Source organism: Aplidium turbinatum, chromosome 6 (assembly GCF_918807975.1).
Source record: "Aplidium turbinatum chromosome 6, kaAplTurb1.1, whole genome shotgun sequence".
In the NCBI taxonomy this organism is placed as follows: domain Eukaryota; kingdom Metazoa; phylum Chordata; class Ascidiacea; order Aplousobranchia; family Polyclinidae; genus Aplidium; species Aplidium turbinatum.
The window spans coordinates 3,324,370-3,344,719 of NC_137477.1; the positions used below are offsets into that span (position 1 = coordinate 3,324,370).

Below are 20,350 nucleotides of genomic sequence, written 5' to 3' on the forward strand. Positions count from 1 at the left end.
GGCGAACGTTGAAACTTGTTTGAGACTGAAATAAGATCATTAAGTGAAATAAGATTAAGAGAGTTGCCAGCAGTTTTGACCCTTTTGGAGAGCAAGATGTCATTGTGAAACACACGATGGACTCGGTTTATTCAGATACATGACATTGTGGAAATGCAGTATAAGTAGCCTAATGCTAACTAACGTATACAGTAGAAGAGTGAGAATGTTTGCAGACTTCCCAGCTCGCAAAATTAGTCCCTTTTACATTGATTCGACGTCTACAAACGTTGAAAAAGGATCACCCTTGCTACCTAGATGAGTGAAGCTGCCATATTAGATCAGTGTAGCCTGACCAATGACCACACGTGGAAGTGGTATCCTGTCCAGGGGTAGGCTACTACTGGCTGATCAGTGATCATATAAGTGGCGTGCACGCTCTATACCTCCACAGCCAGAAAATCTGTCGTCAAAAGTAGACAAACCATGAAACCGCATGTGTGTGGTGTATTGGTCTATCTCAGAGATTCCCAACCTTTTTGAGCTAAGATCTTCTTTTAAAGTAAAGTAACCAACCTCATGAGATCTACCAGATCAACGTCCATATCGCAAAACCACACAGACCGTCTTCAATCATCAGCATGAGCAATAATTTGATATGTCCACTTGCATTTGTTGAAACGTTTTCGAACAGAAAACCTGCTATCTTCAGCAAAACCAAAACCTTATCATAGAACATCATGTGCTGAGTCACATGACTGCAATCAGCTGATTCGCGAGGAATCGTAGACTATGCCACGCATAATTGCGTTATTGTTTTCGGCAAGTGGAATACGATAAAGTGCCTACCTTTCCAAAAACACAGCCACATGATGCTCTTGAGCGGAGTCGAACCGGCACCCTTTTGAGGGTCATAACCTATCAGGAATCTGACTAACTTACTCGGAAATGTAAGTAGGCTATTTCCGGCGGCACGGTAGAACAAAAAAAACAGGTATAAATCAGGTGGAGCTTGAAAAAGGGAAATCATTTCCTGCCTTCTGAGATTCATCTCTACGTCATATTTCAAATTCAGAATCTCATCCTTAAGAAAGGAACTTTCCAAATCGAAAAGTGGTTTGATCTTGGCAACAATGTCACCAACATCAATACTAACTTGCACTTTAGCCTTATCCGGCAGCTCTACACTCAATGCATTGAGCTCGTCGGTTTATTCAATAGGCCAGACAATATTAATTGAAAGCTAGTGTAGGAAAAAAAATGATTTAATTTTTAAAAATGCGTTGTAAAGATCCCGTGCTTTACAGCGGCGTTGAACTGAAGTCATTTTGAGCGTCATACTAACGCAATTACCTTCGGCCCCATTGGGGATAAAGTGCTTGGTAAAGTAAATTAGGCCTCCAGGTTCAGCCGTAAATAAAGGTTTGTAATCCTGAAGCTTCGGGCGGTTTCACGCTGTTTAATGTTTATGTCGTCACATAATTGTTGAAGTGAACAGCCAAGTAGAGCAAGCCGACTGTATTCAAACAGTAACAAATAACAAATTGTATGATTTTTTTAAACGCTCGCAAATACACCAATAAGGAAACTTAACAAATCTACAGCACAGCAACAATACGTCAGCGACTTTTAACTGTTGCTTGTTGAAAACTAAAGACCTTGCAAAACAATGACGTCAAAATTGAATAATTTTCAACGGTTTCACTTTAAAGAAGTTCGTTTTTACAATGATTCAACGTCTGCCAACGTTGAATTGAATCAATGTAAAAATGACGGATTTTGTTGGTTAAGTAGGCTACTTAAGTAGCGAGAAATTAGCTATCCCCGTTCATTATACGCTGCTGTCTCGTCAAGCAGAGCAATAGGTGCAATAATAAGTAAAACTTCATCAAAGGTTGCAATACTTGTACAATGTACAGTGTATCGACTTGAAATGAGTTGTCATATTGAACTACACGAAATCAACATTAGAACTTAACCATGAGACATTAAATATTTGGACTACAGTTAAAGCACAGCTCTACGATGTCATTGAGCATTGCAGGACAAGTGAGCATGTGCCAGCACTTCATCAGTAGGGCTGTTGAAGCGCCATATCACGTGACCTCACTTTTCTCGATGTTCTTACTTCATCAAACGGAGAAGATTTGTGGGTCTTGGATGACATGACAGCTCTCTAGTGGCTTCTCGGTGTACAAACTTTAAGGGGTACTGTGCAGTGCTGAATACATGGGAACACAAGCATATCCCACCATGTACCAACAAACAGCATGCATTGTAGAAGTCGAATATTAACACCAGGGAGAGCTATACTGTTCAGGCGTGTTGGGAAAAATGAGAAACGTTGACTAAGAGTAACTTGTGAAAAATATTTCAAAAGCTGGGCAATATGATTGCAGCTTCTTGTCCTTCAAGTTCAATACAAACGACAAAGTTATTCGATGGTGTTGTGGACATGACATACTTCAGAACAGGCCAACACAAAGGTGGAATTTACCACCTTTTTCACAAAGCCTGTATTTTAACACTGAATGTATAAAACAGTTTAAATCGTCACGCATTTGACGCACCACAACATTTCAATTCAAGACGCTGCTGTTGGTCAATTATCATATGATGTCCATGAGGGGTGTCAAAACTGTCATATGACACATCACATTTGGTATTATATGGAGGAAGTGAAGCTGTCATTTGATACTTGAACCCCAATGTGAACTAACATTGTACCGTCAAGACATCAATAGAAACTGAAACTATCAAATGCGCAAGTTGTAATATCCAGATACTTAAAACCTTCCAAATTTCACTGATCCTGTTCACTTTAAGGGCCTTGCGGCACATCTCGGACGAACGCCTCATAACTAGACAAACCCAAACATTTCTTTGGGTCCAAAATCATTGTTCACCCTTTCGAGTTAGAGCATCTTACATCTCTTGAGCTTTAATCGTACCACGAATGTCCCAAACCCATCTCAGCCAAGGTTGATGACAAGATTTAAACGATTTGTAATTTGGTCTTGGTCAGGACGAGAGGTTTTTTTCTGTAATTTTGTAAATGTGATTATTTTTTGATATAATATAATGCGTGCACGGACATTTTGCCGAAAGGACATTTTGCCGATGGACAAATTGCCGAAAGGATTAAGGTTGTGAACGATAGACTAAAACACACTGTGGAGAATATCGATACATATGACACAAAAAGGAGTTTCGGCAAAATGTCCATTCAGCAAAATGTCCTTTCGGCAAAATGTCCGGGTACCAATATAATGTATCCTTTGAGAATAGAAGCCAATGCTTTAAGGATGTATCACTGAGGCACTCTACACCCGAGAGTGATAATGACGCAGACAGCCAGAGGTAAGTGAAAACTACATGAGCACCACCTTCCGACCAAAGTTGAAACTAAACTTGCAACAAAACGTCATTTTGAAAATCCTCCAAAAACAATAGACAACACTGGCGAGCACTCAAAAGGGTACGTACTCTATCTTCCCCCCAGACGCGATTACACGACGAGGTTTCTCCCGGGGGCGTGGCGTAGACGCGTGAAGCTTTTCCATGATCAATTCTTGCGTAACAATCCCTTTGTCCTCCACCGCCCATTGCCCTGATCTTATGAGCATTCTCTTCGCGTCTTGCAAAAACGTTGAGAAAGCGATATGTGGAAAGCGTTGTACAAGTTTCTCGAGCTCCTCGTCTTTCGCCTTTGTGAGGAAACAAACACATTAGTTGCAACCAACAATACCATGTAATGGTTTACAAGCGATGAGCGTCATTTGAACAACACGCAATTACAATGCCATGGTATGTCAAGATTGTGTGAAGCAAAATTTTGACAAACGTTAAAAACAATTGATGTTAGAAAAAGTTGGATGCATTTATAAGTTTTAAAAAATATTTAAAAGCTAAAAATGATCGGAAAACAGGACTTATTGATCAAAACTTGTGTGCTATGAGATCCAGAAATTCAAAGTACCGCCCACAAGAGTTAAATGTGAAGCTGGCAATGGGGCTTTCATTGTACTGGTTTCAACACGTGACTTTGGTACCTGTGAAGTATGTCCAACTCAATACAAAGCGTGCAAATATTATATGACGCTCGTGGGATGTCATGGAGAGTTGCCAAAATCGTCATATATGTTGTCCACATTAGGGTGTACCATTTTGCAAAAAGTTTTTATAAATTAGTGCGGCTATGTGATACGGGTTTCCACCTTTGTTAAAAAGTATTTTGGTGGAGTTTCAGAATTTTCCCGCCAAAACTGTGGTTCTGCCGCCATTTTGAAAAAATGGCGGCCATATAAGATATTATGAAAATCTACAGCTTTAAACTAGCGTAATGTGATCATATAATACGTCGATTACGGGGTTTTTGGGGTCACAGAACACGAATTTGGAGTCAAAAATGCTCTACGGCAACAATTTTGTAAAGTAAATTTTGACATATAGATGTGACCACATAGGCGTAGCCAGGGGGGGGGCGAACGGGGCCATGGCCCCCCCCAAATTTTCAAAGTTTGGATTCCGAAGTTGAACCCTTTGTTGAAAATATTGAATAAGACCTTCTGATGATCCGTTAGGTGAAGCAATTTGTAAAGGCTTCAGATAGTAATAACTATATTTGATTTTATAATTTGTATAAATTTATATTGTTTTCCAAGACATCTGGCTATTAACACCCCCCAGGACTTGTTTTAGACACACAGAAAGACACCAATAAATTTTGCAAATCGTAAATCGCGCAAAGTTTACGCGATTTAGGCTTCTTTTAACTAATCTGTGGAAGCAATTTCAGAATCGCTTACTTTGTAGGATTTTTGTGTAGCTGAGTTTTTTGTGTTCTCTAATTTTAGCCGCAGTTTTTGCCCGTTTGTGTGTAGATAAGAGCTACCTTTAATAAGTTAATAGCTGTTTATCTGCTAATAAGTTTCATACAAATATTACCCTGAAAGTGTTTCCAGAAAGCGTTATAATCCATTATTTAAGTGTAATTTTGCAAAAATTTTCCGGGGGAGCATGCCCCCGGACCCCCCTAGAATACGCGTGCCTTCGGCACGCTCTAACCCCCACCAGCTTTATTGCTTTTCTTGCTTAGCCCACCAGGATGCGCCACTGCACATCAGGTGGCGATGTCTTAAATCAAACATTTTGTCGTTCTCTTCAATTCATCAAATATTTGGCCCCCCCCAACAATTTTTTCTGGCTACGCCACTGTGTGACCACACTATTTTGGATTGCAGATTCACATAAAAAGAGCATCTTATTGTCATTTTAACCTTAAAATGCATGTATGCATAAACTTTTCTAGTTGGTGTGATTATATCAATCAGCATAAGGGAAAAATTAGCATGTACTTTCTCGTGTACTTTCACATCCGATAAAAACCTACTAACTAGTCTACAGTAGCCTGTAGCCTGTGACTTATATAGTTACTAACCTACCTACTTATTAACTAATGGACGGCAGAAGAGTACCCCACGGCAGACCAAAAGGTTCGAAAAACCGAAGTGAACTCTCCCAACTGGGTAAATGCTTTACTTCTACACGACGGAGATCACCATTAGCTACATTAACTCGAAGAGTAGCTAGTGATCGTATGCAAGTTACAAGATTCATATCAGTTATGCCACTGAATGAGACGGCCGGTGAAGCACGCCCGTCATTGGCACAAAAACCAAAAAGAAAGTATTTCCTCATTGGGAACACTAGCGAAAGACTAGGTGTTGCTAAGCTTCCTAAAAGCTCTGATGTTCTTGCTAGGCTGTTGTTCCTCAGAGACGAAAGTCACAGAACGATCAATCAATCCATCGTGATGGCAAGGGAGGAAATTCGCCAGGTATGGAAACATCATTTTGGCGTGGGTTTGGTATTTGGTAAGAAAAACGAGAAGCAATCTGAACAGAGAAGGAATCGTGTAAGGTTATTGTTAAAAATGCGGATATAGACCGGCATCTGAGGAATTTGTATGAAACTTGGTATCAACTAGAACATGATTCCAGGCGTGAGAGAAATAATAGTGATTCATTTGAAAAAACGTTTGCATGATATGGAAGAAAATCTCAAGGATCCTCTGGATATATGAAAGACTACTTGGTCAATTCGGCCAATTCTCATGCATTCTGGTATCATCGACTGGAAGGTAGATCTGGAACATCTGAAAAATCAGCTCCAGCGAGATCAAGTAGGTTGCGCATTTGGCAGAGATGCTCTGTAGAAGAGACGGGACAGCTAGAGAAAAATGACAAAGCGCAGCTGGTGCAAGGAAACAGAGAGAGGGTGTTGCTGACAATCTGAAAACAGTAAAGTTGGTCTTAAGTACAGATGAAGAAACAGAAAGTGACAGTGACAACTGGAAAACTCCTGAAAGGAAGACAAAGAAAATGGGTATTATGTCGCCTACAGCTTTAACATCTGATCGACTTGGATTGAGCTATCGGCAAAGAACAATTTTCGTTGTGGCTCAAGCGTCCGGCATACAAGTCGAAGATACTAATATCTCAGTCACAACAGCTCATAGACTGGCTAATAAAACTAGGTCCTCTCACTCCTAAAATATCAGAGATAAGTTTCAGCCCTCTGATTTGGCAATAATTTACTGGGACTGTAAGATTCTGAAAATGAGAGGAAATGTTTCATCAGAACAGTGCTGTGTATAATGTGTCCGGCGTTAGTTTTGATGATGAAAGTAATGCAGAAATGAAGCAGCTGCTGGGGTTGCCTGAGCTACCAGACGTCACCGGATCATCTCAGGAACAGGCGGTAATAAAATTGGTGGAAGACTGGAGAGTGAAAGGTGCCATTGGTGGTGGGTGTTTGGTACGACTGCGGCCAATTCAGAGAAGTGGTAAGGTGCTTGTACATTGCTCGAGGCAACAACTGGAAAAGCAATTTGGAACTTCCTGATCAAGAGTGGCAACAAATGCCAGTATCAGAATGGAAAAATTTCAGTGATTAGGCTATAAGAAACTAAACAAATTTGTTTTGAACGTAAGGGTGGTCAACGCCTCAAAGGTATTGCGGAACGCGGGATTAAGCTAATCAGTGATTTTATTGATAAGTGTTCTGACGAGAGCCACCGGCAAGCTCTCTTGCTTGTCGTGCAATGGCACAGAGAACAGTTCTCAGATTACAAAAAAGCTATCTCAATCAAACTCAATTGTTAAAGAAATGCATCAAGAATTCAGTGAATTGAGTGTGTGCATAACTCTGGTGGGCTATTATGTTGATGAAATACTGGGAAGTGAAATCAATCAGGGCTGAAGCATAAGGAATTAGCATGCAGAAGAAACGGGGATGGATCATGTTTGAGAGTGATTAACTCAATTTGTTTGTAAATGAATCGTGTTGTTATTTCAAAAGTTTGACAATATTTCAGGAATATTCATTCTGGGGTGAGGTATTCTTGGTCAGGTTGTGTCCATGTCTGTAAAATTTCACCATAAATTTCAAGTGGTAAAATTTCACTTTTCAAAATTGTTGTCGTAGAGCATTTTTGACTCCAAATTCGTGTTCTGTGACCCCAAAAACCCCGTAATCGACGTATTATATGATCACATTACGCTAGTTTAAAGCTGTAGATTTTCATAATATCTTATATGGCCGCCATTTTTTCAAAATGGCGGCAGAACCACAGTTTTGGCGGGAAAATTCTGAAAATCCACCAAAATACTTTTTAACAGAAGTGGAAACCCGTAATACATAGCCGCACTAATTTCTAAAAACTTTTTGCAAAATGGTACACCCTAGTCCACATGCTAAATGTTTATGGTTGTCACGTGGAAGGGAATAGGAAAAACAATAAAATAGCCAAATGCGATACTAGAATACTTTTTGATCTTGCTACTCAGCTACTTACTTCATCACAGCGAGTTAATCCAAGTCTTTTTAGCTTAGGCAGATTAACGCAGACGTTCTCCGCGCCTTTATGAGTGACTAAGGTATAAGGCACGTCTATTCTCTCTAAAGTCTTGCCGTGTTCAGCCATATGCTTCATCGCTGCATCAATCAAATATTTGAAGTTGACAGTAAATTCATAAAAGCTTAAGCAGCAGAGACACCATTGCCTTCTTTAAGAGAATGAAATACAAAATATTTCAACACAATGAATTCCGTTAGAAAACAAGGGAGGTGAAAGTAATTAACTGTCGTCATAGAAAAGTTATCGACTCAAAAGATATCGTAATCAAAGATAAAATACAGGTAGTGATATCACTATAGATATCACTATATTTAGATGATTTAAGTATCTGCTTTACGTGGATCCCTTGTGGACTTTACGCCCATTCAAGGTTAAAAAGTGTCGCAAACCCCCCTCTTTTTTAATTAAATACAGGTAGTCGTGAAAAAAATGTTTTAAATTGGCTTCTAAAAATGCAAGCTTTGAGCAAATGTACGGTCAGAAAGCTGGTTGTACCTATGTCAGTTAAAGTTGTGGACCCAAAGTAAACTTCAATCAATTGTTTCAAATGCTTCATCGAAAGCTCCACACATCTAAAAAGGGTCAGGGTTTAGAGAGAAATATTCTTATTCATTATTGAAATAAGTAAATTTAAAACATTTCAATGTATAAAACATGTCGATATTATTCAATGTTGGAGCTGACTTTCAAAGTTAATTTGATAAAAATTCGTCAGTCCATGTAGATAGTTTTAAAATCTTCATGCGCCGGACGGTCTCGTTGAACTGCAGAAGGAATCACCCAAAGACTTCAAGAGAGATACTTCATCAACTTAAGCTGCTCATGGTAGTTGTTAAGAAAAGATTGGAACAAAGTGAAGGGGATAAAGAAAAGGGCAAGCAAAGAAACTTATCTTTTCAAGCACTAGTTGCAGCGATCATATGATGAAAGTGAAAGTAAGAGCGAAGATATACAAGGTGATTTGTTGCCGTACAGGCGTAGCAACCAGTGCAAGAAAATATAACAATCTTGACGAACGCCCAACTTTTCAGTATTCAAAGAAACTGAATTAGGCAATGTTGTTGGAAAGTTTCAATAAAAACGCAGGACTTTACTTACTTGTCGTCAAACGAGCTTAACATAGCTACATAAAAGTGGGTCAGTCTTGTAGCCCGAGATACTATGATCTCCACATCCGTGGCATCTAATCCCACACACTTCGTTAGGTCCAAGAAGGTCAAGTTTGAAAAATGGCAAATCGGTCTTGTTCCCTTTCCAGTGACCCCGGTCATGGAAATGCTCAGTAGCTCCATCTTGGGGTTGGTTCGTTCCCGCTCAGCAAGCACTTGAATGCATTCGTCTGTCACCTAAACCATCACAAGACATTAAGGTTTTTTTTATTTTGAATTACTGTATCAGCGAAAATCATTGAAAACATGACGTAGGACGTAGGTGCATGTATCTGCGCTCAAATGGAACAAGAGACATTGTCCAACTCACACGTCACAAAGCATAGAAATGGGTCGCAAAAGATGGGTCAAAATAATGCACTATTACCAAAAAGATAGATTTTCTTGGAGTCATTTTAACGGTGCCTATTTGTCACAAATTTGACCGTGTATTTATAGGGGAAAGTGCAATTGGCGGGACAACAAACTACATTTGTCTGTAAAGAAGCACTGCCTTGTATGACACAACAGAGCCAATACTCCAAACGTTGTTCAATGTCCGGGTCACTCAGATGTGTATCGGGGAAGCGTATTTCTAATCTGCAGGTCGCTGCAGCAATATTATGAGCGTCTTTCTCCACACTTTCTGAAGTGAATAAAGCGCACGATTTAGTATCCGCAGATTGGCTTAAGGGTTTGGTCGATAGAGTTTGGGAGATAGTCATTTTGACGACGTGGGTTCGATTCCCACTGTTCCCATTATTTTGTTCTTTAATTACCTATCAAAATAAGTTTAAGGGGGCAGTTCTACTTAGAAAAAAAACTTTTCAATTTTTTTTTTATTTTATTGATACAGTATATTGATTTGATTGATATTGGAAATTTATCGTAGATTCCGAACATGCAGTCACTTTTTACCTATTTGCCCTCATTAGGCTTCAAACGGAAGATTTTCTGAACGCACTTCAGTTTAAAATGTGAATAAAAATTTGCATTTTTGTGAGAATGTTAGTTGCAAGATGTTTTGTATTTTCCCTTACAAAATCTAATAATGAATAAGCTAAATAGCGCCACCTTTTCAAAACTCAATATTTTGTTCATTATGTATATTTTAGTTGTTGTGAATGGACGTAGAAGAAAAAGAGTCACATTTAAAGTCAAAGGCATAAATTTACCTAATTCTATTTTTCAAATGCGATTTACTCAAAGTCAAAATCATGTTTTTGTGCACTAAAAATCTTTCTTCTAGAAAACTACTAGTCAGAATTGGCTAAAATTTTTAACAGATGCACACTGTACAGTAGGCCCTTACGGACATAATGATTGAGTTTTGTTTCAATATTCAGAGTAATAAATATTTTATTACCAAATCCTGAAGTCAAATTTGCTCTCGATGCATAGCAATTACGAATTTTTTTATATTTAAAAATATAAAAAAGTTAAAAGAAATCCCCTCTATCAATTTATGGCTAGGACACCCTACTAGATCACCATGCAGTTTGAAGTCCCTACCTCTAGCCATTTTCGAGTTTTTAGGGCTGCAATGGATACAATCGGTTGATTTTATGTACAAATTCAAAATGGTATAAACCCTTAATGGATTGCCCCAGCCTAACAAAGTAAATATTTTTGGATAGCTTGTTTCCTCCTTTTTCCAGCAATATATGGTTCGTTGGGGTTTGTGGGTGAACTTTTGTGTGTAGATTGTTATTTATGACAAGTACGAAAAATGCGATTCTAAGTAGAATTGCCCCCTTAAAGCAAAAATCAATTCACTGACTGAGTGCTAGAAGGGTCACAATGACTGCTGTCAGCCGGTTCACAGAGAAAATTGTCGTATCTTAAAGGCGTCTACAGGTCAAAATACTCCATCTGCCGCAGCAAACTGCAGATTATTAATACGCTCTAGGGAAGCTATCGGAATACGCTCTTTTTTAAATATATATTACCGGTATTTAGTATCATTTTTATCCAAACTTACGACCGGTGTATTACAATATTGGTTAAGTGAACGGGAGGGTGCGGGAGCTGATCATTGCATACACCTTAAAGCAAGTCATTGAGTAGCGTTTGGAAGGGGTGCTTTTGAGCGGTATCGAACTGGTGTCCTTTCAGGCGCCCTACGAGGGTCCTAACCGCTCGGTTACACACAGCACGTAGGCACAAGTTTGAAGGTGAACACTAAGATGGGGTTCTTTGACAACCTATTGTTCACTGAGTTAAACTTCACATGCAAAAACTTTCCTTCGTCAAAAGATTTGATGCTGCTGCTACCAAAGCTTTGTGAGCTGACATAAATACTTACTTGAGCTATTTGATTAACTTTGAGCTTTTTAAGTTTGGGGCAACATTTAATGAGAGCCTGAATTCCTTTGTCCGTTACTTTCCTATTTTGATTGATGTTCAAGTTTTCCAAATCGCGTAGGTTTTCTGCAAACTGAGAAAACAAGGTAAAAAAGTTTGAAAAAGAAACAAGGTTTGTTCATGGATTCCACTCGACAAATACTTGGTCTCAACACAAAATGAAGCTCTACTAAGGCAGCAACATGTTTAGATTACAAAACAGAAGGAAATTAAAATTTATTGACGCAGCACCTTTCTACTACGGTCAACGTTTGAGAACAAACTATCCGAAGCCGCCAATCGTGATATAGTAGCACTTACTAAATGAAATGCTCCAAAGAATTATCTCGGTTAATCCAACTTATGGATTACAATGTGAGTAATCCGCTTTTAAATAAACAGCAAAAAGAAATACAGTGCTACACTCGAAAACGTTGCGTAGCGTTTATAATCTTATTCCCTAAACATTCAATAAAGTTTCAGATAAACAGAAACTTACTCCTAGAACAATGGCAAGGTCAGACAGACTCTGCGCATCTGCTTCTAAATGTTGCAACTGTGGACAATTCTCCGAAATCGCAATCATTGCCTCATCCCCGATGTCATTGCAGATAGCTCTACAAAACAAAGCACATATCGTACTGTCATGTCATTAATGATTAAATCATTTAATCGGACTGTTAATCCTGACTGCTGTGCATATGTTTAAAACGTTTGAGTAGTTGAAGCAGACTTAAAGGCGCAGTTTTTTCTCGGGTCAATTCGACGAATGAAAGTGGCCTCGGATCAACTGCACATTGAAACGATAACCACTACAGCTTGTATGATGAGCGATGAAACTTTCGTTCGATACCCGAAGAGAGTAGGTGACTGACCGTGTCTTGGCAAAATGCTTACGTATGGTTAACATATATCTTGTCCTTCCCCCTTCTAGTTAACATCTGCTACGTTTCAATCTTTGCTCGCAAATCATAACGTCAACAACTGAATAATATGTGATAAGAAACACATGAAAAAATAATATGCAATTGATGACACAACACTAAAACCTTTGGGCACACAGCCAAACAAAACAAATTCATTCCAATAAAGACACCATTGTTCTGACACTGAAATCTTAATTATATACCTCTTTAGACAACAATTACTCCACTAGATTTAAAGACCATACAAAAAAGTCCAACAAAACTTTACCCTTTCAGATTTAATGATTTCAAATTAGGACAATATTTTGTTGCTTCTACTATTCCTTCAATGGTCAGTTGTTTGCTGTAGCAATCGCACAAATTCAAGACAGTAACATTTTTGCTGCATTTCACTGAACGAAGTAAAATTTCATCAGATATCTGCAATTAAAGAAGTGGATGAATTTTCAATATTGAGAGGTCATTAACGTACGGTCTGCTACTATTCCGAGAATCCATTTCGGAGAAATCCAAGTTCGGAAAATTTTAAATTTCCACAGCAGCATCTGTTTATTCAAAGGTATTAGCTTAGTAATAGAGGTTAACCAAGTAAAGTGTCAGCGAAAAAGTCTCAACTAAACGAAAAAAAATTTATCAAACGGCGTTTTATGATTAACAATAAAGGTTAATTAAATAAACTCTCAGCCAAAAAAAGGCTGAAATTTGCATTTTCTCCGAAATGGGATTTCTCCGAATCGGATTCGCCGAAACGGGCCATTCTGTTGAAGTATGATAGGCGGACTGTACAGTTTTTTTAAACCACACAAAAGTCAATATAATAGAAACAAAGTCAAATACAGCATAGCGCCTTGTCACAAAATCAACCCAATCACGTTGTAGTCAATCACCTGTTCATGGAAGTGGTTCTCAGTCAAGAATCAAGGTGCAAACTTACGCTATCAACTGATTTTGGCCACAAAGGTTTTTATTGCTTGGGATGTTAGACTGAAGTGAGATTATAAGTGGGGATCGCAAAAGTAATTTCAATAAAAAATCAGTAAAGTTTAGGCCATGGGATAAGAAAGGTACCTTTGACAAACGCTGGTTTGTGGTGTACAAAAGTCACTGCTGACCAAAACTTACATAATTAAACTGTGTGAACAATTTTACCATCAATCATAAGACTTTCAGTTAGTCAAAAATAAAGTTACTTAATTATACATACATGTTTTCTGTCTTCAAAATCAATATCTTGCCAAAAGTGACCATCAAAGCAGATATCATACCAAAATTTGCAGACAAAACAGGCATCCAAAACTCTGTCTTCCAACGTGAGGAAAGAAAATATCTGAAAGAACTCGCATACCGATAATTGCAATCACGCTGACTAACATAAAATATTAAAAAGACTTAATATATCCACGGTTCATATAAACACATTCAAAAACAGAACAGTGAAAAGATATTTAATGAAGGTGTTGAATATATTGGCATGTTTGGCTTTATATATTTATGACACACATTCCGTCCGTCAATCACGAAACGTCCGCGTTTTGTTGCTTCCACTTTTTTCTAGACCTCTGCTATGTTTGTCGTATATTGTTTTTTCGTTGTGATGGTCAGAAATAAAAACAAACTGAACTGAATCCAGCAGCTTATCTATAGAGGTTTTGAGCAAAGGTAATCATAATAAACGAAGTTGCTTTTGTAACTAATCCATAGCATAGTGATCTTAGTTGCATTAAAATTGATTTCATGTCCCACAGAGGGCTGCAAAAATAACATATATACCATAGTCCATGTGCGAACTTGGGGTCCATGTCTTTTAAGCGCAGACAGTTAGGCGCCTGCCAAATAGGTGCATACAATGTGGCATCAGGATATTTATTTAAGTGCGCGCCTGGTTATTTAGGGAGCAAGTCTTTTAGGCGCTGACAGTTAGGCGCTGGTCTAATTGGCGCGCACACTGTGGCGTCTGGATATTTAGGTGCGGAGCACTGTGGCGCCCGGTCATTTAGGTGCTATTCCTAGTAAAGTCTGTAGATTGTATCAGCTTGCCAGAAAATTATATCCTGACTTCCGTGAGTGAAGCTGCTTAAACCGGCAATGCTTTTCACACAAAATGTTATATTGAACAGAAAAATATATTGTTGTTTTATTGATTTATTATTGTTTTATTTGTTGTTAGTCCAGGTTTGCGTTGGTGAAAGCTTTATCAATAAATCATTCAAGCTTCCGAACATTATTGAGTTCATTTTTAGTTAACTATTTTTTTGCCATGATGACCAAGGAAGTATCCCCAAGTATCCCTACGTCCAAGGTTGAAAGGTAGCCTATTTCAAGCAAAAAAAATGTAAATGATGGCAAATGAAATTTTTCTCATGTGCAGAATTGTTTTGGCATTCGATTAAACTACATATATTTTCATATTATTGTATCATGCTTGGGTAGTAAGGATTATAATGAAGTAGGCTACACTTTTCTGCCAATTTTTAATTTTTTTAGAAATTAGAAAAAATACCGTGTGGAAAGTTGCTAGTTGTACATTGAATGTTTTAAATTTTATTGCAAAGCTTTGCATCTTCGGATAGCTGAAGATGTATGCTTTCATTTGATGTCAAGATTGTGCGTCTATGTCGATCACATGAGATGTTTTTACGGAGTAAATACAACAGATTTGTGTGAAAAATGTCTGGTACTATTTAGATTAAACGTCTTGACCTCGGTGGTTGCGAAAGAGTCAAATAATAACTACACTAAACATCAGTAAAAAAAATATCATACCGTGGCCTATATTGAAGCGGGTGGTTAAAATTTTATTACATGTAAACTAATACATTACATGTAAACTAATAGGAAAATCTATCTAATAGTTTTTAATGTAGGCTACAGTTTTTCAGGCTATAGCTTAACCGCTTTGGACATCTCAAGTTTGTACACATTATAGCATTAATTAATCAAAGTTGTGCGCTTTTAAACATTTTGAAAGTCATTTAACAAACAAGCACTGGTTTACTATTGACCTAGTCAAGTAAAGCATTTATGTTGAAAAATAGCCTACCTGAATACACTATTACTCAGCAGTCAGCGCTGCCGCTCAGCATTACTCAGCAACTTCACTCACTGAAGCCATGACCAATAACGCACACGCATTACCAAAACAATTTTTTTTCCTGTTCAATGTAATATTTTGTGTGAAAAGCATTGCCCTACGCCCCTACCTGCCAAGCTGATACAATCTACAGACTTTACTAGGAATAGCACCTAAATGACCGGGCGCCACAGTGCTCCGCACCTAAATATCCAGACGCCACAGTGTGCGCGCCTATTAGACCAGCGCCTAACTGTCAGCGCCTAAAAGACGTGGACCCGTTATTTAGGTAGCCTACTAATTGGTGGGTGAAAGTTATCAAAAATGCTTGATTATGCAATAGTTTTTCCTGTTGTGTTACGTATGATTTACCTTCAGAATTGATCAGGGTTACGGGTTTAAAAACTTTCAAAAAAAATTTAAAGTTCTCAGTCCACTTTTGTAGGGCATGACATTCTTTGACATTTGAATAAAACCACAGGACTTCACTTGAGTATCGCAGCATTATTGAACATCAGCCAATCTTGTTTCAACGTAATTTGCTGATGCTTGACATGTGTCACATTAAGAACAGGAAAGCAGCTGACTCGATGACTGTTAGTCAAGGACTGCTTCCTGTCTGTTGTGGAATTTGGATTGTTATGGTGCTAATTTGTTCGTATTGTTTATAATTGTATCGTTCTATTCTCGCAACAGACGAAATAAAAGTTTTCTCTATTCGGAACGGATAGATTGTATAGCGAGTAAGTGTAAAGTCCCAAGTAGACAACCTCAGTTGTGTTACATGATACTTTAACAGCCTTCAATCTGTAATAAGAATATTTACCTATAATGTATTATACTTACTGATGCATGCAGAATTATAACCATTTTTGTAAACGAAATTCACCATCATAAAATCCGTCAGAACCAAAAGAATGATTTATATTTGCCTTCTACAACGTCAAACTCTGGTAAGAAGATGCTATGTTTTAATGGAGTGAAACTATGGAATTAAGTACCAAAAGAAATAAAAGAAAAGTCTTATATATAATGTTTTTAAATTTAAATATAAATGTTTATTAAAGAATTTGTACAATGATCACTCCTGAAACGTATCATCCGCTTATTTCTCTACACAGTTTTTTTTATGTTGCCCTGTGTTATTCCATTGTTAAATGTATTATGTAAAGTGCTGGTATTGTGCTATACATATATTATATATGAGATGTGTTAATGTTCTTAATTTTGGGTCTTTTGTTTAAATGTTTGGGTGGCAGCTGACTTTGGTGACCTTTTGGTCTTTCGCTGCCATCCTTGTTGTGCGAATTATTTGTGTTTATTGTGTTTTTGCTTTTTGTGTCTTTCTTTTTCGCCAACAAAACAAAAAATAAACTGAACAACATACCTTCATCAGGATGTGATAGGGGAGACTGTTGATATGTCTTGATTCATCCTGGATATCTTTCTTTTCGATCATAGTAATTTTGCAATCACCATGCAAGGATTGATCAAAAGCAGCTGATTCATTTGACGATTTCATGAAGTATTTATATACAAATCAAGTTGGGTAGCCTAGTGAATGGTTAAATTAAAAACAAATTCCATAACAATTAAAGCTTTAAAAAGATGAACATGGGCTTGCGTGAATGAACAATCACATAAAATTATATCCGGATATCTACGGAAGGCATAAATAAGTCGTCTATTGTTCTACTTCAGAGGTGTTCAAAGTCTGAGCCATGGGCCAAATCCGTCCGCAATACGTTTTTGCATGGCCGTGACTAATGTTGCACAATGTGTTATTTTTGACCCGCAGACATACAGAAATCATATAAATTGAACTTGCAGTATTCTTAAAAATTTAGTGGGCAGCACTTGGTGATCTAAAATGGTTAGATATAAAAACTGCTGAACTTCTCACAGACAAAAGCTAAGTGAGAAAAGTCATTGATTCAAGGTTTGCAAACGTTAAATCAATGTAAAAAATGACTGATTAGCTGTCTGGGAACTTATCATATCTTGTGATAACCTGCATATTGCTTTGCTGTTAGAAAATGGATGCAACCTAGTTTGTACCCTGAACAGTTCATACCCTCAGTTCGTATCCTGAAAAGATCGAGAGGAAAAATTAAAAAAAGAGGAAGTTGCTGATCGCAGTTTCCGCAAACATTTTAAAATTTTCCCCCTAAAAAGATCGAGAGAAAGATAGCACAAAGCCGAAGTCACTGATCGCAGTTTTCGCTAACCCTAACCGTAACCCTTACCCTAACGCTAACCCTCGCTCATCGCAGTTTCCGCAAACATTTTTCCGCAGTTTCCGCTAACCCTTACCCTAACTCTAACCATAGAGTAATCTATGCTCTAACCCTAACCCTCGCTGACCGCAGTTTCCACAAACAATTTCCCGTAGCTTCCGCTAACCGCATTTTCCACTAACCCTAACCATGGACTAATCTATGCTCTAACCTTAACCCTCGCTGATTGCAGTTTCCGCAAACGTTTTTCCGCAGTTTCCGCTTACCCTAATCTTAACCATCGAGTAATCTATGCTCTCTAACCCTCGCTGATCGCAGTTTCTGCAAATATTTTTCCGCAGTTTCCGCTTACCCTAACCATCGAGTAATCTATGCTCTCTAACCCTAACTGATCGCAGTTTCTGCAAATATTTTTCCGCAGTTTCCGTTAGCCCTAACTCTCGAGTTTGTTTGCGGAAACTCCGATCAACGACTTTGGCTTTGTGCTATTTAACTGCGATCACCGACTTCGGCTTTTTTTAATTTTTTCTCACCATCTTTTCAGAGTACGATCTGAGGGTACGAACTGTTCAGGGTACGATCTAGGTTGCACCCTTAGAAAATGACTTTAAATAACACAATATTAGGCTACTATATATGCACTTTTTTTACACAAAACAAGATTGTTAGAGTCTGTTAGCCCGTGGGCACTTCCGTCATTATCAAATGCGGAATGTCTGAGAAAAAGTTTGAACACCCCTGTTTGTCAAAATCAACTTCTGTTGATATTTCTGTCGTCAATGGTCAGTCTACTTTTGTCAGACACTGTTCAAATATTGGACATTTTATAATGGGCTATCCCATTTCTAAAAGCATCATCATATGGGATTTGAATATCCCCTGAATGTTACAGTACATAGGCTGCTGCAATAAAAAAAACTTCAGACAACTCAAAGCGACGCTTGGGGTTATGAACAAACGCTTAATTGTGGTAGCCAGTAGGTTTTAGCCAATGCAGTTTTACTGCAGTGAAGTTTGTTTAGTTTTCAACAACCTTTGACGAAAAAGTAAGTGATGAACAAGGTACGGTAGTCGGACAAGTTGGCAAAATATAAGAATGGCAATGATGAGAAAAACTCCACAATCATTAATGCAGTAGCACGGCCACGGTAGTAAACCTGCTTAGTTTTTTTTTTGCTTAATAAAAACATGTGTATCTATATCAGCAAATGCTTGATTTTTTGTATGATTGTTTGTGTATTTACTGTGTACCGGTATGTTACTTAGACCTAGCCTACATCACCTAGCTTGAGGTGGCTGCTGACTAGATGACCGCTTGGCCTTTTCGCAGTCTCCTCGTCATATGACACACAGCAGATTATTACATATTTTGTTTTTTTTTCATGTTTGTGTTTGTGACAAATAAATAAACTGATTGATTGAGAATACCATTATTAGCAAAAAATATTTTGATTCCAGTAGAAATACTGACTGCATTTAATCCAAAACACTTTCTAAATTGTGTTTTGTATACCTTTGTTTGTTCGCCAACAGAACAAAATAAACTGAACTAAAGCAGGTACAGTACAAGGCAGTGGCGTAGCCAAGGGGGGGGTTTTGGGGGTTACAACCCCCCCCTTTGGCACGCGTGTGACGTCACGATATTGAGAATGATGCTTTTAGTAAAAAAAATTGCCTAATTTTAAACAAAGCTGCATTAAAAGAGCGAGTTTTGCCAATACCAAACATCTCAGCCAGGAATTAGCAACAAGAAAACATAGAGACTTAGCTTTATTTCCGAAAAATGCCGAAGAAAACATGATCTTATCCTTTTGCTATGCCACCGAAAAGCACCATTTTACAGGAATATTCGTACCCACATTTTTGTTGAAAATGCTCTCAGAATGCACCAAATTGAAAGTAATTTTTCAAAATTTTCTGGGGGAGGCCCCCCAGACCCCCCGCCGTTGGGTGGTCAAAACCCCCCCCCCTTTCAAAATTCCTGGCTACGCTACTGGTACAAGGTACCGTACTGTTATCAGAATTCAGAAACTTGACATTCACAACTAAAGGTGCGTCTACACGACGACTGTTTTCTTGCTTAAGCTAGCGAAACTTCTTGTTTCTTTAAGTTAATCGCAGTTTGTGCCGCTTACTTTTAAGAAAGTGGGCGAGTAAGCGAGCCGTCGAGAAAAAATACGCTCCGGAGCGAAAAACTGGGCGCTTAAGTGAGTTCTCTTGCTTAGAAATGTTTTTCCCGCCAAAATCTCAGGTCTCCTCTCAGTATCCAGACAGGGCAGGGCGGTATCGTCTAGGAACTAGGAAGCTTGTATTGTAATTGTTGAAAGTGATTAACAAGCTTTGGATACACCAATATTTCTTAGTACTGCGGTTGGATAACCTGGAAATGTAGTTAAGAAGGAAGGTAGTGTATCTAGCTCTTTTTTGTAAGTAATAAGGTGACAGTTATGAAAACAATTTGGCTACTGTGACTTTATTTCATCAAGATTAGTTTGTCTTTGATTGCAGTTCCTTATCATTTAAGTTTTAAAACCCTTTTTCTAACAATGCCGACTGGTTTAGTTGCTTTTTCCTCCGAAGAGATGAAAGAGAGATTGATTATTGAAGTCCAAAAGTATGACTGCTTGTACAACCACACCCTGCAGTCATACCACATGAAAACTGTCAGGTGCAATGCCTGGGAAAATATTGCCATAAACTGTGGTATACCTGGTAAAGGTAAGGTT

The 20,350-nt window shown here is 38.2% G+C and overlaps 1 protein-coding gene across 1 annotated transcript; it reads right to left on the reverse strand.

Annotated features, from left to right (window-relative positions):
- Window positions 1-1,488: 1,488 nt before the first annotated feature.
- LOC145772782 (F-box/LRR-repeat protein 17-like) lies at window positions 1,489-16,957 on the reverse strand. The gene is made up of 10 exons (XM_082584659.1): window positions 16,775-16,957; window positions 13,522-13,644; window positions 12,586-12,737; window positions 11,891-12,008; window positions 11,354-11,485; window positions 8,999-9,246; window positions 8,396-8,472; window positions 7,838-7,977; window positions 3,466-3,686; window positions 1,489-3,020 (listed from the first exon to the last, which is right to left on the reverse strand). Exons 1-10 carry the CDS (start codon window positions 16,907-16,909, stop codon window positions 2,975-2,977), a joined length of 1,392 nt encoding a protein of 463 aa, XP_082440785.1. The 5' UTR covers window positions 16,910-16,957; the 3' UTR covers window positions 1,489-2,974.
- Window positions 16,958-20,350: the final 3,393 nt, after the last annotated feature.

Coding starts and splice junctions, on each gene's coding strand:
- LOC145772782 (XM_082584659.1), bottom strand. CDS start 16,909: ATGAAATCGTCAAATGAATCAGCTGCTTTTGATCAATCCTTGCATGGT. Junction 12,009..12,585: donor AAATCATTAAATCTGAAAGG/GTAAAGTTTTGT, acceptor TTTGTTTTGTAG/AGCTATCTGCAATGACATCG. Junction 9,247..11,353: donor AAGTTAATCAAATAGCTCAA/GTAAGTATTTAT, acceptor GTGATGGTTTAG/GTGACAGACGAATGCATTCA.